General features: G+C 44.4%; 1 protein-coding gene across 1 annotated transcript in view; it reads left to right on the top strand.

Moving 5' to 3' along the window:
• Positions 1–18,499, top strand: part of LOC137423802 (catenin alpha-2) — a 220,929-nt gene that overhangs the window by 113,519 nt on the left and 88,911 nt on the right. Inside the window, exon 9 of the mRNA XM_068111318.2 lies at positions 17,625–17,705. Coding sequence (XP_067967419.1) covers positions 17,625–17,705 — 81 coding nt within the window. The remainder of the gene's footprint in view (positions 1–17,624; positions 17,706–18,499) is intronic.

Raw genomic sequence — 18,499 nt, 5'->3', positions numbered from 1 at the left:
TGGCTTAGCGGTTAGGGTGCCGGCTTGGGATCCTAGGATCCTGGGTTCGAATCCCGGTCGATCGCAAAATTAACGCCAGGGGGGTTGACTCAGCCTGTCATCCTTCCGAGGTCGGCAAATTGAGTACCAGCTCGCTGGGATGAATGATCCCGGTGTGTACCCCGGTTTAGAATAGGTACACCGTATCCCTGCGCATCGTAAGAGGCGACCAAGGGTTGGCGCCAGGAAGGGGATCCGACCATAAAACATTGCCTCAAACAGGGAACCATGATTGTCATGGGGCCCGCAAGGCTAACCCCCGCTCTAGCGGGGAAAATGGCCTTAAAACGATCATTCATTCATTCATTTGCCAAATTGCATCCATTTCGGAAATACAAACGTCAGACGTTGAACATTAACATGTTTTGCAGGTGGACTTTCCATGTTTAACGGAGCGAAGCAAGTCTTTTTGTTCCTGTGCAGCCCCAGACAATGCAACTTATGTGCTCAGACTCTCCGACCGTCCCTTAAAAAGCAAACTGAGATCGGCAAATTGCTAAGACTTTTGAAAATGTCAAACTTTTTTCTTCTTCTTTGTGCCTTCATTCCCATCTCCTGTCCATCAAATAATGCAATTACCCATTGCTCTGCTACCCTCTGGTAGCTGCTTTATTCAGACCTTCTGACATGCTGGTCCTCGGTCGATTTGATTATGCTAAAACTCGCCTGAATGTGCACCATTTCGATACTTCTCTTTCAACATAATGACTCCGATGCAAAGAGTGCAATTACTTTGCCGTTCGCCCTTTTGAAGCTGGTAGCATGTGTGATGAGATTTGTTGAGAGCTCGTTGCACTATGTAATTGCCGTTGCGTCCGTCGGTGTACATGTGGCACACTGTGCGTTTCCCGGCCTTGCGTGACTCGCTCGTCACGTCGTGACAGCATTTGCATTGCCAAGCCTATTGCCAGACAAAGGCCGCATGGAAAACGGATCGGGTAAGGATAACCTGACATACGCGGAGGCTTCGCCTGAATGGTAATCTCTCTCATCCATGCATTAGCATTTCCTTGATGGTTGTGCGGGGCAATCCGAGTGCGAATTTTCCTGATGGGAGCTTCTGGGGATAACAAAACCCCCTTTTGTGACATATTGTGAGCTTTAAATAAGAAAATGAATGAATGCTAATGGGATTCCTAACCATCGTTAAAACCCATTATCTTGCACACCACTTCAGAAAATTCATTAGATGTGACAAAGGGAGTGAGTGGCAAGTTTTATTTGTAAATGCCACCGAGCGTTTTAATCATTTTGGAATCGATCGATGATTGATCGATGCAGATGCCGTGGCATGGATGGAAAATCCAACAGTGACGTTTTTTTGAAATTGGCTTCACCCAATCCCATCCAGGCAAAGGTAGCACGCAAGGTTAAATGGATACAAAATGCCTGTCAATGCTTACATTGCCATCGGTCATCTCGTGCCTCCTTCACCACTTACTGTGCAGTTGCTTTTTGTGTCCAAACACAAAGCTCGTGGCAGAGGTAAAACACAAAATGGGTCTGGACGCAACGTAACGAAATTAACAGCACAAAGAAAAGGGGTGAAATGACAAGAGTAAGGCCGATGGACAGACGACCCTCCCCCCTGCCGGAACTCCACACGGCTCCATCCCTGCCCCCTCACCCCCCAGAGCTGAGCGTGGCCCCATTTGCTTCCGGAATTGATTAAGGCTCCATTTCCCCCCACCCCAAATTGTGTGCGGTTCCATTTGCCCCCTCCCCTCCCCTCCAAAATTAGGTGAGACTCCATTTTCCCCCCAGAATTAAGCACGACTCCAATTTCCCCCCAGAATTAAGCACGACTCCATTTCCCTCCAGAATTGCATGTGGCTCAATTTCCCTCCAGAATTAGGCGTGGCTCCATTTCCCTCCAGAATTGCATGTGGCTCCATTTCCCTCCAGAATTATGCGTGGCTCCATTTCGCTCCAGAATTACACGCGGCTACATTTTCCTCTAGAATTGCATTTGGCTCCATTTCCCTCCAGAATTGCATGTGGCTCCATTTCCCTATAGAATTACATGCCGCTCCATTTCACTCCAGAATTGCATGCGGCTCCATTTCCCTCCAGAATTGCATGCGGCTCTATTTCCCTCCAGAATTAGGCGTGGCTCCATTTCCCTCCAGAATTGCATGTGGCTCCATTTCCCTCCAGAATTTCATGTGGCTCCATTTCCCTCCAGAATTGCATGTGGTTCCATTTCCCTCCAGAATTGCACGTGGCTCCATTTCCCTCCAGAATAGCATGTGTTTCTATTTCCCTCCAGAAATACGCGTGGCCCAATTTCCCTCCAGAATTGCATGTGGCTCCATTTCCCTCCAGAATTGCATGTGGCTCCATTTTCCTCCAGAATAGCATGTGGCTCCATTTCCCTCCAGAATTAAATGCGGCTCCATTTCCCTCCAGAATTATGCGTGGCTCCATTTCCCTCCAGAATTATGCACGGCTCCATTTCCCTCCAGAATTATGTGTGGCTCCATTTCCCTCCAGAATTATGCGTGGCTCCATTTCCCTCCAGAATTGCGTGCGGCTCCATTTCCCTCCAGAATTGCATGTGGCTCAATTTCCTTCCAGAATTAGGCATGGCTCCATTTCCCTCCAGAATTGCATGTGGTTCCATTTCCCTCCAGAATTACATGTGGCTCCATTTCCCTCTAGAATTGCATGTGGTTCCATTTTCCTCCAGAATTACGTGTGGCTCCATTTCCCTCCAGAATAGCATGCGTTTCCATTTCCGTCCAGAATTGCATGTGGGTCAATTTCCCTCCAGAATTGCATGTTGCTCAATTTCCCTCCAGAATTGCATGTGGCTCCATTTCCCTCCAGAATTACGCATGGCTCCACTTCCCTCCAGAATTGCATGTGGCTCTATTTCCCTCCAGAATTGCATGTGGCTTCATTTCTCTCCAGAATTACACGTGGCTCCATTTCCCTCCAGAATTGCATGTGGCTTCATTTCTCTCCAGAATTACGCATGTTGCTCAATTTCCCTGCAGAATTGCATGTGGCTCCATTTCCCTCCAGAATTACGCATGGCTCCACTTCCCTCCAGAATTGCATGTGGCTCTATTTCCCTCTAGAATTGCATGTGGCTTCATTTCTCTCCAGAATTACACGTGGCTCAATTTCCCTCCAGAATTGCATGTGGCTCCATTTCCCTCCAGAATTGCATGTGGCTCAATTTCCCTCCAGAATTGCATGTGGCTCAATTTCCCTCCAGAATTGCATGTGGCTCCATTTCCCTCCAGAATTACACGTGGCTCCACTTCCCTCCAGAATTGCATGTGGCTCTATTTCCCTCCAGAATTGCATGTGGCTTCATTTCTCTCCAGAATTACGCATGGCTAAATTTCTCTCCAGAATTGCATGTGGCTCAATTTCCCTCCAGAATTGCATGTGGCTCAATTTCCCTCCAGAATTGCATGTGGCTCAATTTTCCTCCAGAATTGCATGTGGCTCAATTTTCCTCCAGAATTCCATGTGGCTCAATATCCCTCCAGAATTCCATGTGGCTCCATTTCCCTCCAGAATTGCGTGTGTCGCCATTTCCCTCCAGAATTGCGTGTGTCGCCATTTCCCTCCAGAATTGCGTGTGTCGCCATTTCCCTCCAGAATTGCGTGTGTCGCCATTTCCCTCCAGAATTGCGTGTGTCGCCATTTCCCTCCAGAATTGCGTGTGTCCACATTTCCCTCCAGAATTATGCGTGGCTCCATTTCCCTCCAGAATTACGCGTGGCTCCATTTCCCTCCAGAATTGCATGTGGCTTCATTTCTCTCCAGAAATACGCATGGCTCAATTTCCCTCCAGAATTGCATGTGGCTCAATTTCCCTCCAGAATTGCATGTGGCTCAATTTCCCTCCAGAATTGCATGTGGCTCAATTTCCCTCCAGAATTGCATGTGGCTCAATTTCCCTCCAGAATCCATGTGGCTCAATTTCCCTCCAGAATTCCATGTGGCTCAATATCCCTCCAGAATTCCATGTGACTCCATTTCCCTCCAGAATTGCGTGTCGCCATTTCCCTCCAGAATTGCGTGTGTCGCCATTTCCCTCCAGAATTGCGTGTGTCGCCATTTCCCTCCAGAATTGCGTGTCTCCATTTCCCTCCAGAATTATGCGTACCTCCATTTCCCTCCAGAATTGCGCGTGGCTTCATTTCTCTCCAGAATTACGCGTGGCTCCATTTCCCTCCAGAATTACGCGTGGCTCCATTTCCCTCCCGAATTACGCGTGGCTCCATTTCCCTCCCGAATTACGCGTGGCTCCATTTCCCTCCAGAATTACGCGTGGCTCCATTTCCCTCCAGAATTACGCGTGGCTCCATTTCCCTCCAGAATTACGCGTGGCTCCATTTCCTTCCCGAATTACGCGTGGCTCCATTTCCCTCCCGAATTACGCGTGGCTCCATTTTCCTCCAGAATTGCATGTGGCTCCATTTGCTTCCAGAATTACGCGTGGCTCCATTTCCCCCTGGAATTATGTGCGGCGCCCATTCCCTCCTCCCCCAGGATGACATGAGGCCCCCACTCCTGACCCCCACCCACTGGAATTGTGTTTCTCCATCCCCCTCCCTCCCCACCTCCCCATAATTATGCTTTGCTCCAACCACCCCCCTCCCCTAGAATACGGCCGACTCCACGTCCTTTCCACCCCCTCCCTCCCCTTATCCCCAGAATTACACATGGCTACACTTCCCCCGGATGTGACGTCCAGTATTTTAGTTAATGACTTGCTATACCATCCTTACTTGCATATAACTGGGTTTTCCCGTCCCCCATACCCCATACCCTGAATCCTGCGAGTATGATTGTTTTAATAGCCTAAAACCCCCTCGCGCACACCGAGTACAAGCATTCGATACCTCCGCTACATAAGGTGGACGGATGGAGGTTATGTTTTCACCCCTTTGTCTGTGTCTGTCTGTCTGTCTCTGTTTGTCTGCCTGTCTGTGAGCAGGATATCTCTAAAAGTTGAGGATGGATTCAGCCGGAATTTGGTGGAGAGATTGGGTTTTGATGGAAAAAGACGAATTAATTTGATTTTGGTGAATATCCGTGTCCAGATCCGTACTATCGGTGGGATACAAAATGGAAACTGTTCAACCTGGTGGAGGTATGTGCTCTATCGAGTGTCGTTCTAGTTCCATCCAGCATTTCAGGAGTACACACAAGGCAAACGAACACATTAACAACCACACAAACAGAGGTTTCTCGGATTATTGCATGATTTAAAATTTACATTGTGTTTATGTTCTTTACGTAAGTGCAATCGAGATCAATGGTGGTTGTGTTAATTGATGCATGCAGGGAAACTGTAACTGTTTGACAGAATGCAAATATCCTATTGAGCATCCAATCTCATTTTGACAGGCCTTTATTTGAGTTCCTAATTTGTGCTGTTCCCTTCACTTTGGTCTAATTTTGTAAAACCACATTATAAAGCTTCTTCTTTTCTTTTTTTATCTCCCTGCCCGGGTGCTGTGTAATTACAAGGGTTGGAGCATCAGGATCCTTTTGAATCCTTCCTACAGTAAATATTCGACCGGCTAATTGAAGAAAATGCTCAAATTGGAGCGACAATGGAAAACTCCTCCCGTGCGGCAAATTGAAGATTCCACGTTGCTCGAGGCATTTGTTTTGCATGTCGAGTTGTGATGAAGGGCCTTTGGTTTGAAATTCATGCACAGTACAATTGATCAGGATTGACGTTTTTTTGTTGTTTTTTTCCCCTTCCTTTTAGATTTGTTTGCTAATTGGATAATTTCCTGATTACCTTCAGGATTGCTTTCCTTTGCGCAATTGACCATCGAGTTTGGATTCACTTTTGTTTCATTCATCTATAAGTTAAAGTTTGCAGCAGTTTTTTGGCCATCTGTTTCTCTCTTTCTGCCCATTGGTTGGACTGATGGCCTGACTCCACCCACAATGACGTCATTAGTATGAAGGCTGACTCGACCCACAGGCGTTTTGATTTTCATGCAGTTGAGCCTGAACACATCGTTGAACCTGTCATTCCCAATCGCCATGCCCTACCTTTACATTGCTAAAACATAACCCTCTGGGAACGTGCAAGGCACCTCTTCGTTGCCTATACACCGCCCCCCCCCCCAAAAAGGGAGAGTTCCATGGGTCCGTGCTAATGTTGTTGAAAATAACCATCGTTATTCCGATTTTGATTTGAAAGATAGATATCCTCAAAGTGTCTGAAATTCGCTGAATTGCATGAATTGCTGATTTGCTGATTGCATGCACAGCCGGCTATTGAAGTCGGCGTCTTAACGATGGCTGACCATGTGACGTTTGACAAACTACTTATTTTAAGTTTACTTGACGTATGCCATGCTCACCTGGATAATCAGTAGCTACATATTGTAACTACTAATTGTACTAACCAATGCTTGCAGTCTGGTCCTCCAGTTTAACATCCATCCAAGGGACGGCACACACATTGATGCGTTGCCTTGCATGTGAAAATGCAGGATGACAATTTATAGTCGAGCTGAGATTTAAACGCTCTGGTAAGACAGCTTAGATGTGCGTGTACATACCTGCAGGTTTTCCTATATGCCCATGCATCTTACTATAATTCACCAAATGTTCGTCCGTCTGTTCGAAAGAACCGCAAAAGCGGCTCAACCGATCGCAATGATATTTTGGGTGGGTATTCCTGGGACCCCTGGGAGTAAAATAGGCTGTACTGTTTTTCCAGTTTTTCCAAGATTTTCCAGTTTTTCCAAACACGATGGAATAATATTTACCGATATGAACAGTGATGTGGCTTTTGTTGAAATTGTATGTACCAGGAGAGAGTAGATCGGCTCCTGACAAACTCTTCCTACAGAAACGTGCGGCTCCGAAGTAACATGGCAGCGTGTGCAAAGTGACTGAGAAACGCGTAGCGGCCTCTTCCGTGTTACAGATTCGGCGCGCACTCTTCACACAAACGTGCGACTGAGAAAGACGTGTAGCGGCCGCTTCCGTGTTACAGATTCGGCGCGCACTCTTCACACAAACGTGCGACTGAGAAAGACGTGTAGCGGCCGCTTCCGTTTTGCAGAATTCAATCTTTTTTCAAAATGGGTGCCATGTACTGTTTAGATTTTGATGATTTGCGTGTTATATGATTCAACGGATGTTTATATGAATCTTTTAAAATAAGAATAGCCTTCAATTTCTGATATTTTGCCTTTTCATTTGGGCCTCCCAATTGAAGCCCCGCCCATAGGGCGGGTACCGTTGCTAGTAATATTAAATAACTAGAATGGCACTCGGTTGAGCGCACACCTCCGCCAGGCTGAACAGTTTGTTTTGTATCCCACTGATCGGCAGGATCTGGATTCGGACCTGAACCAAAATCTAATAGGCTTGTTCTTGTCACAAAACCAAGCCATCCCCCAACCTTAGTCTTAACTCGTCCATAACTTTTTTAAATATCATGTTATATATCGCTTTTCGCCCGATCTCTCAATGGTGAAGAATCACTTAAACATTATATAATTCTCATATCGGAATCCATATTCAGATCTTCATCAAAATCGAATCGATTAGTCCTTTTCACACACACAACCTGTCCACCATGTTTCGTCCAAATCCGTCCACAACCTTTTGATATATCGTGCCATGTATCGTTTTTGGCTCTACCACTCAATGGTGAAGAATCACATGAAAGATTCTACTAGTCCGATCCGGATCTGGATCTTCACCAAAATCTAATCATTTCGTCCTTGTCACATAAACGATCTCTCTGCCAAATTTCGTCCAAATCCGTCCACAAATATTTGAGATATCTTGTTCACAGACAAACAAACAAACAGACAGGGGTGAAAACATAACCTCCATCCACCTTTGGTGGCAGAGGTAATAATTTATCAGCAACCACTCTGAAGTCTTATTGATGCCTGCAAGTTTTGATTATCCATTACGTTTTTGGTTCTCCCTAAAAATGTTTATCTGGCCCAGTTGGCAGGAAGGTGTTGAACGAGGTGGTGTCATCGAATACAACATGCATGGAATTTGATCACGTGACTTCTCGATGATTTCTTGTTGCACCTTTTTTTTTGTGAAACCTGTGAGATCGCATGTTTTGTTGCGTTAAATTTGTATGCCTTCTCTTTTCACATTGAAATGTACTGAGCACTGATGGCCTTCCTCCAATTTGATGACCATGCCTGTTTCGGCAGAAGTTTGTGTGTGCCGCCGTAATCGCTGTTGCAGTCGTGTGGGAATTGCCGCAGACGATGCCCTCAGATGCCGAGTTGTGCCAAACGAGACGCCGGTCCATATTCTCACAGATTTCACTCCTATTGGAGATCGGCTGTCCTACTCAGTGCTTTGTCCAGCATTGCCTCAGTTTTTATAGCTCACGTTTTGATGGCCTCATTTAATGCAAACTTCGCTTTTTGGGAGTTTTGGGAACGTCTGCATCAAAGTAAAACACAAATAGTTGATATCTCCAACAATAAGCAAAATGGAATCGCTGACCGAATAGGAATTATCTTTCAGTTTCGGAAGATCCCTGAACCTATTTCAAAGCCATTATCAAATTCGGCGCTGCGATTAAAGTGCAAGTTTCACATCAAAACTTGAGGGGAGGGTAGGGGGGAGAGGCAGGGGATGAATTGAATGAATGAATGATCGTTTTAAGGCCATTTTTCCCCGCTAGAGTGGGGGTTAGCCTTTCGGGCCCCATGACAATCATAGTTCCCTGTTTGAGGCAATGTTTTATGGCCGGATGCCCTTCCTGACGCCAACCCTTGGTCGCCTCTTACGATGTGCAGAGATACGGTGTACCTATTCTAAATCGGGGTACACACCGTGATCATTCATCCCAGCAAGCTGGTACTCAATTTGCCGACCTCGAAAGGATGACAGGCTGAGTCAACCCCCCTGGCGTTAATTCAGCGATCGACCGGGATTCGAACCCAGGATCCTAGGATCCCAAGCCGGCACCCTAACCGCTAAGCCAACATCAAGCTCTAGTTAAATGAATGAAAGAATTGTTTAAATTTAAAATGAATTGGTTAAATTTAAGTGGGTGACTATAATAGGGAGTCCAGTGTCATTCCACACACCCTCTTTTGGGGGATGAATTGTTCAGAAATCTGCTTGTGGTGCTCAAAAGCATTAGTTGTTAATAAAATATGTAATTTGTCTTTAACTTTGTATGTCTTGGGGGGCGGGGGGGGCACATGATCGGTTCATGGAGTAGCAAGGCGACTGAACAGACAGACAAACCCTGAGGAGTGAGGAAACGCAAGTAACGAGTATCGCTGGATGAAGAGCTGGTCTTGCTCGTGAAGCCCAGCATCTGTCTGCATCGACGGACAGGTTGAACGATGGATGAAGTCTGCGGTTGATCGATAGGCATAGCAAGGTATGACATTTTCCTCTGGAGGATGAATGCCCAAAACGTCAGCTTCTTGCATGCCATGGCTGTTAGCATACATGGATCAACATTTTGTTGATTTCATCTCATCATCTAATTTAATCATCCAAGATTTTCATCTAATCTAAGATTTCATCCAATTTCAAGGTAGGGATGGGGGATGATTTGAGATCCCTGGAAGCTATGGATGGAAATGTAAGGCAAATGGTGGAAGAGGTGAACAAAGAGTGGAGGTGTAAGGTAATCCTGAGTCTTGGGTGTTCAACCGGGGATTAAACAGGATATGCACGTCACGTGCACATCCTGTTTAATGTGTGTTGCTTAGATTTGCCTCATGATATCAACTCTTATAAGGCTTGTTGTGACAGGTGAGATATTTTGCTTCCATCGACTAGGACAACCAGTCTGACATTCTCTTAAAAGATTATGTGTCTGTCTGTAACAATTGCGGACCCATTGTAGTCACTCTAATCAAAGAAAATAATTGGACTCAATCCCACTAGGAATACGATTCAAAATCGAGAATTTCAGACTGACCTGTTATCTGCTTCCAATTAGCCTTAAACATTGGGCTTCTGAGAAGAAGAGCCACCTTTAGAGGCCATTTTACCCTACAGAGCAGGGGTTGGCCTTATTTTGGGCACCGTGGTCCCCTTTTTGAAGCAATGTTTTATGGCCGGATGCCCTTCCTGCCACCAACCCTGTCGGTCGCCTCTTGCGACACACAGGGAATTACCAGTGAACTGGTCCTCAATGTGCGGACCTCGGAAGGATGACAGGCTGAGTCAACCCCCCTGGCATTAATTCAGCGATGATAACATGATAACCGGGATTCGAACCCAGGATCCGAGGATCCCAAGCCGGCACCCTAACCGCTAAGCCAACACCAGGCTTCATTGGGCTTCTGAGAGCTGTGCAGTTTTTTTTGTTTGTTTTTTTTTGTAAATGGCTTCTGCTATGAGGCTCGGCGCGGCTTGCACCTGTAAGCTTATTGTCGCCGATTCGGAACTTCAAGCAGGTTTCATGAGATAAACAAAAAGGTGTGCTCTAATGACCGGGAGCTAGCATGCTGCGTTAACTTCTTTTATTTTGTTGCTTGCATTTCTTGCTACTGAGTTGGCAAATTTTTTAACTACTGGAGAGGTCAACCACCCCCCCCCCCCCCCCCCGCCATCACGATCACTATCACCACGTCGTTAAATTATTTTATGTCCACGATTGTGCAATTCCTTCAAGCAATGTTCAAATTGTGCTCAGAAATGACTCTTATGAAGGTAATTGTGATACGATGTTCTTGTACTCGTATCCGAATGTATCATGTATGTTTGTAAATTTGTAAATTTGGAAGGTGTTGTAATAAGCGAAAGTGTTTTCATTCCTGTGTTGTACAATCTTTTTTTTTCTTCTTTTTTTTGTCTCAAACATCTTGAAGCACGAGCTTCAAGATTCCCTCTGCCCATTCCCCTTCCCTCTGCCCATTCCCCTTCCCTCTGCCCATTCCACATGTTTTCCACCTGCACAGTAACACCATGCTCAGGCAATGATGCATGGCATTTTCAATAATGTGGAAAAATGACACGTGGGGAGAATTGAGGCAGGATTTGGTAATATCCTCCTAGATCCCGGTCTCGCTCTCCACCGGTCAGAGAGGGAGCTCAGGAGTTATTCAAGTGCTAAACAGCAAGATTGAGATCCTTGTTCGATCCTTATATCTGTTGGAGGATTTGTTTCGTTTTGTTATGTATTTCTTGCGAAATCGAAGATTTTCAAATATATTCATTCCCTGAGTGTCTGTCTGTCTGTTACTTGCAAAATTGAAGATTTTTCAAGTATATTGGTCGGTCGACTTTGTTGTTCTGTCTGTCAATTAATTGCCGACTGGTCACAATTCTAAACCGACCATCATGAAACTTTACCAAGTTGTAGAGGTAGTCAGTCAAAACTGAGAGGTCTATTGATTTTGAGGTCAAAAGTCATTAGGTCAAATTTCTAAAATCGTTATTTTTTGTCCAATTGATTTGAAAGTTGAACAGGATTTGCATATTGGGTCAGTGAATTGGGAAAACAACATTTTTTGAGCTCAAAAGGTTGAATGTCAACTCAAGGTCAAACTTCTAAAATCATCACTTTTCATCTGAAAAATCAATTTTCATCTGATTGACCTGAGCTTTCATTAAGATTGTCAATTTTAATCTGGATTAAATGGACAATTTGATGTATCCATGGCAACCTTTTGGGAGGGGAGGGTGCAGGAGGGGACAGGGGTGGATTTTGCAAGTATAGTGAGTGCTCTCTGTGCTTGTTTTTTTTTTGTCTCGCAGTCACCTACAGGTTACAATTTTAAACTGATCATCATGAAACTTGATCAACTGATAAAGCTAGTCGAAGGCTGGCAACCCCATTGTTTTTGAGGTCATTAGCTCAAAAAGTCATAAATCGGCACTTTTCATCCGATTGAACGTGTGTGTGTGCGTGCGCGTGTGCGTGTGCGTGCGCCCCCACAGAATCTTGTTTCTCACAGTCTGAGAGTCCTTCAGGTGCTTTTCTTTGCAAACCCCAAGCGGGCTTTCATGTGTCTTTCACTGAGGAGAGGCTTCCGTCTGGCCACTCTGCCATAAAGCCCATATCGGTGGAGTGTTGCAGTGATGGTTGTCCTTCTGGAAGTTTCTCCGATCTCCACACAGGATCTCTGGAGCTCAGCCAGAGTGACCATCGGGTTATTGGTCACCTCTCTTACCAAGGCCCTTCTCCCCCGATTGCTCAGTTTGGCCGGGCGGCCAGCTCTAGGAAGAGTCCTGGTTGTTCCAAACTTTTTCCATTTAAGAATTATGGAGACCACTGTGCTCTTGGGAACCTTCAATGCAGCAGAGATTTTTTTTGTAGGCTTCCCCAGATCTGTGCCTCAACACAATCCTGTCTCTGAGCTCTGCAGGCAGTTCCTTCGACCTCATGGCTTGGTTTTTGCTCTGATATGCATTGTCAGCTGTGAGACCTTATATAGACAGGTGTGTGCCTTTCCAAATCATGTCCACTCAATTGAATTTACCACAGGTGGACTCCAATCAAGATGTGGAAACATCTCAAAGATGATCAAGAGAAATGGGAGGCACCTGAGCTAAATTTCAAGTGTCATAGCAAAGGGTCTGAATACTTATGTAAATGTGATATTTCAGTTTTTTCTTAATAAATTTGCAAAACTTTCTAAAATCCTGTTTTCTCTTTGTCATTATGGGGTATTGAGTGTAGATTGATGAGGGAAAAAATGAATTTAAACGATCTCAGCATAAGGCTGCAACATAACAAAATGTGAAAAAAGTGAAGGGGTCTGAATACTTTCTAAATGCACTGTATGTGTAAAATCTGGTCAAAATTAGTCAAAGGTCAAGGCCATCTGAAACCTGTACAACACCTATTAGACCTCAATTAGGAAATGCATCAACCAAGTTTGTTCAGCATAACATTCAATCATGTAACGCTCTTGAAAGATCTAATTTTCCAAATTACCAAATTGCTGTTTCCGTGGCAACTATTCTTTATTGGCATTTCACAAGTATCGTGCTATGCACAACATCTTTCTTTATTTCTGTGCAAACAAAGCATTTCTACACTGTGTGTTCGGATGAGCTGTGCAACCTTTAAGAGCTGGGTGGTTCCACACCAAATGTGCACGCTTTGATCCCAGCCAACGTGACACTGTCGGCGAGAGGAGCCTTTGGGAAAGTTTTTTTTTGTCAAAGTACCCATCACTTTGCTGATGGATTTGATGAAAAGGCAGCATATTGTACTTCACACACCTTCTGCTCCATTCCCTCTATAATTTGCGCGAGGTCATCTTCCGTCTGCTTGGATGTCCGCTAACACCATCTTCAACAACCATCCTTTCTGTTTATAGATGGTGCGGACAAAAATCACTTCCTCTTCACTGAAGCTCAGTGTTGGATGCCTTGGTTTGAACCTCTGCTTAAAATAAGTGAAATGAAACATTTTGATGATTTTGATTAATTCTCACTCAGATTTCAACATCACTGTAATGCATATTATCAAGTAGTTTAAACTCTTTACATAGATGATTTGTAATACCGGCTACCACCAGTTGGGGCTATACGATACACATTTACATATGGAGAATTTGGGTCTTCCCGACCCCACCCATCCCCTGTCTCCTCACCTTGAAACCCCTCACCTATATGCTACCCCAACAGAAAGCATACCTGGGGTACCCTTTGGAAATAAGTCTTTGATATAAATAATTACTTGGCAAGGGTTTGAACGCCAAACTCCACGACTCGGAGCAGACACTCTAACTCTTAACAAATTATGTCATCGAGGCCACCAAGTATTGAATTGAAGTTTAGTTTGGACCTCTGAAGTTTATTATTAAATTGTATTTTTAGGTCACTGCTAAATGTAGGTTTTTCTATAATTAAATGATTTGCAGGCACTGCAATATTTGTTCAAAGACTTTCAGTATAGGATACTGTTATTAACAACGCTGACATGGTTTGTTCCATGTAGTGATGATCTTCTCTTAATGCACTGATTTCATCTTGTCTTCTTACGTTTAAATTGCATCTCGTGTGTTATCTTGCTCTTGGTCTGGTTCAATGTTGAGCTTTGCCTGCACTGCACGTGAAGCTTTTCAAACGCAGCGTGGGGAAGGGGAAACAGCCGAATGTACAAACGCATGGACAGACAGACGCAGTTCGCATTATATAATTGATCAGAAATGACAATTTCCTTTGCTTTGATCCTTTGCACAGTATATTGTCGTGTCCCCGGGGTTAATACCCCAAGAGGATGATTTGCCGAAACGAGCTTGAACTCCGAGGCGTACTCTGAACCTTGGCGGGATTGTCTTTGGTGCGCGTGGGAAGGCCAGATCCTTATCTAATCGGGAACACACACAGGGGTTATCCGAACCCACAAACACAAAGACGGGACAGAAAAATCCACAATACAAGGCAAGTAAGATTCGACAAATGATGATTTAATGACAATTAATACAAATAACAACGAAAGGTGAGCGAAAAGCTAAAATTCCGAATTGAGACATCTCCACTCAGACTCGTATACAAACAAGGGGAAAAGATAATGAAAATAAAATAATGTTTTGGTAATCAGCCGGCAAATCCCCAAATGGCTGATAAGGCTTGCTGGTCGTCGCCTCCAACCACCGTGCGGGGAACGCACATGATGGCGCGGAATCGCACCCGCCGGCGTGAGGCAAGCAGGCAGGATCCTTCTTTGCTAATACGGCTCCAATGATATCCCCGGTGCACACAGACGAGCGCCCATTGTACTCCCATGCAAAACAACCAAGCGACCGCCATGATTAAGACCATGACCAGAAGAGAAGACTGCGACCGCCCACAACCAAACCCGCGACAAGAGAGACCAAGATAGCGAGAGCGCGTTCTCTTCCTCCAGCACCAGAATGTTATATGATGACGTCACACTCTGTCCAATCACCGAGCGCAACACACTCATGACGGCCGGGGCATGGCCTGCCCGTTACGAGTCATCGGGGGCAGAGTCCAGTCATCGTTTGGGGATGTTCAGATGACGTTGGCCGTGAGGCGGGCTTGACTGGCATGATCGGCAAATATGCTGGATGTTGCTTAGTCCTGGTGGTGTGATGAGCGAATGAATCCATTTCCTGGCCAGCTGAGTTTTATAAGAACATCAGGAAAAATTGCAAAGGGCATTTACACACAGGAGATTTCATCTTACGGACACTACCTAGATAGCACAACTCCACTTCTCCGTGTGAAGACACCTAAACACTTACCCGGACATTCGACATTACTTAGATACATTGAGATGGCTTCGCGGCATACGGAGCATGCTAATCTACACAATTCTATCTGAAAAATGTTTTTTGTTTTGTTTTTGTTATAGTAATCATGTTTGTGGGTGTGGAAGGATTATTTTTTTATTTAAATAATAACTGCTTTATTCCAGGTTCAAGTGGAATTTATTTTGTCACCCAATGGGGGAAATATCCCGGTGTGTACCCCGGTTTAGAATAGGTACACCGTATCCCTGCGCATCGTAAGAGGCGACTAAGGGTTGGCGTCAGGAAGGGCATCCGGCCCTAAAAACATTGCCTCAAACAGGGAACCATGATTGTCATGGAGCCCGCAAGGCTAACCCCCGCTCTAGCGGGGAAAATGGCCTTAAAACGATCATTCATTCATTCATTCAATGGGGGAAATACAAAATGGGCTGCTCTTCCTTAAATGTGCAGAGAAGTCTGTCATTCAAAGCAAGAGGAGGAAGTGGATATGAAAATAAAGATCTTTCATTTCTTTCCCTTTCTCTCTCTTAGCAACTGTCATGGTTGACAACTGTCAATGACGCAACCAGCAGCCAAATGCTGCTGTGGCTATTGTTGTTTGTTCCCGGCCTGTGTTGAGCTTATTGATTGCCAAATAATTGGGTTACCTTGACTCTAAGGGCAGTTCCTCATTCAGTCGAGAAGCCCAAGGAGATGAATCCTCTGCACTGAAGAGAATCGTTAGACTTTGATGTTGCTTGTGAATACTGCAGAAGTGAAGTTTGAATGTTTTTTTTTTCCTGTTTGGAATTCATGGAATATCAACATGCTGGCAGTGTATTCGGAAACACTTTGGTTTATATCCAATAGTTTATGATAGTGGAACGCGCACACCCACATCTGAGCAGTCTTTCCTGGGTTTGAATCCAGACCCAACTATAAACTGTCATCCTGGTGTCTCGCAGGCAGAGCGAGGCGTAATTGTGTGTTCCCGTATTTGGATGTTAAGTCTGGTGTCCCCTCTGCAAGCATTTGATATTTGACGGTAAAGATCCAATAATGTCCTTCGCATAGAGTAGGCAAGCTATCGCCGGCACCATGAACAAATTACAAATTCCTGCTCTAACCCACCTACTTACAGGGGGAACTGTATCAGCAGGACAGCCGCGGCCCTAGAAAAATGACTTAACCAGCGGCCAAATGCTGTCTACGAAAGGAAAGGAAAACGAAAGGATATAATGGCTTTTATATTGGCCCATGGTTCACAAGATATAATTTTAATGTAGGTGCGTTGTCAGGACCTATCTACAAATCAATAACGTTTGCGATACAGATGCATTAAAGGCGCCACTGAAAGTAGCTCCTGGAATCCTGCGGTATGTTTAAAATTCCACCAAGGTGCTCTGTGCTCAACATTAAACTGACGTTTAAGCCCGACGTTTGATTCGATACCTTGCCCCACATGGAAGCTAATTTGCAGTACTCTTGAATCTAGCACAGTCGGCCTGGCAGCTTGAGGAATTGCTCGTGTGCAATCCAAACGGCTGACTGGCTTGTGAGATTGTTGATTGCCCTTCAAGGATGTGATCTTGACGTGACAATTTCATGGTCGTATCGATTTGGTACCGATAATACCTTGGACTCTTAATTTTAAAAGAAAAACACTGGCATAATTATCGTTATGCCAGTGTAATTTTATTTATAATACAAATGTATAAGTTTTCTCTGCGTAATTTTCGGTCCACTGCTCTTGTTTTATACAAAACTAGTAAAAATCCCATCGAATATGATTGGTTGGAACAGTTTATTCGACGGTGCAGCCTCGCCAGCGTGCCAAAGCTTGAAGCCTCGGCCTAGTGTCAGGTGTGCTTATGTCATCTTTATTTATTAGACATCCTCCGGATGTAAATGAACACTCGTTTTACTCTGCGTGTGTTACACATCATGTGCAGTGGATTTCACCCCTCCCCCCCCTCCCCACGCCTTGTATTTGTTGTTTAAAAAACGCTTCTGTACACCACCCTTAAGGCTCGGTTTGCAAGCCACCATCTACAATTTCAAAATATGTCATAATTATTCTTTTATGGAAAATGTTTTTCGAGTTTGTTTTCTCCTCAAAAAAGACTGCAGTGAACACACATTCGTGTTAAAAAAAATTGACCTTTAAAACCTACCCTAATGAAGGGGGACAGACATCTGTACAAAGACAGACTGATATTGTGTTATATATGGTTTTATATGTTTTATATGGCAGATATGCTTTAAAATACTTGGATCTTGTCTTCAAGCTTGATTGCATTTGTGAGATTAGTATTCCTTATGAGGAATTTTGAGTTGTTGGTGCGGCTGTTGGATGGAAGTCTTTGTATCGTTTCCATCACATGTACCCTTTTATTTTTTTTTCATTCCATTGCTCCTTAGGCTGGACACAAGGAACCGACAGATGTACTGAACTCTGCTATTGACCGAATGTGCCAGAAAACGCGTGATTTGCGTCGCCAGGTACGTGCTATCTGTCTTGTTCATGATGTAATTTGAAATTTGGAAAATATATAGTGAACTTTTCACAATACATAATATATAGTACATCACAATTGTCATAAAAACATTCTGCATGGGTGTCACTCCTACCCTAAAAGTTTCGTCTCAATCAGACATGTGCTTGCTGAGAAAAAGGGTGGGGGGGGGGGGTGGGGGAGGGGCAGAGGAGGCATGCAATTGAATTGTAGGTTGCGCTTTGTACCATTGGGGTCGATTTTTAATTACTGTAGATTACATTATTTTTCACGTCATCAGAATCGCATGTAGACCAATTCATCTCATTTCGTCGGCACGTCCGATGAGCTGCATCTTTCATCGTTGCATTGAATGCAAAACACAACAAATTTTTGATCATCCCAGCAATTGATGCACATTTAAGGTTAATATTTTTATTGCTTTAAAACATGCGCATGTGCTGAATACGTCGCTGAAATTTAACTTTTGTCAAGTGATTTAGCCTAATTATTGTGTATTCCATTGTACCCAAATACCCTTTGGTATTACCTGACTAGACTAGAAATGTCCAGAATGGGCAAATTTGAATGTGGGGATCCAGTTTGCAGGAGGTCATCACCCAAATGGTTGGGCCATCACCTGAGGCCCAAAACCGAGCTGCTATTTCATGACTCCCTGGCATTAGATATTTTAACATTGTTATACAATACAATCCAATAAACCCAGAATGTTTGCACAAATGATTCTTCCTGATCATACATTTTCCTTTTCCAATGCGTGCTCGTTTCATGTACTGTCGG

The sequence above is a fragment of the Myxine glutinosa genome, chromosome 3 (genome assembly GCF_964187855.1).
Source record: "Myxine glutinosa chromosome 3, kmMyxGlut1.1, whole genome shotgun sequence".
Lineage (NCBI taxonomy): Eukaryota > Metazoa > Chordata > Myxini > Myxiniformes > Myxinidae > Myxine > Myxine glutinosa.
This window is presented reverse-complemented; position numbering and strand designations above follow the sequence as displayed.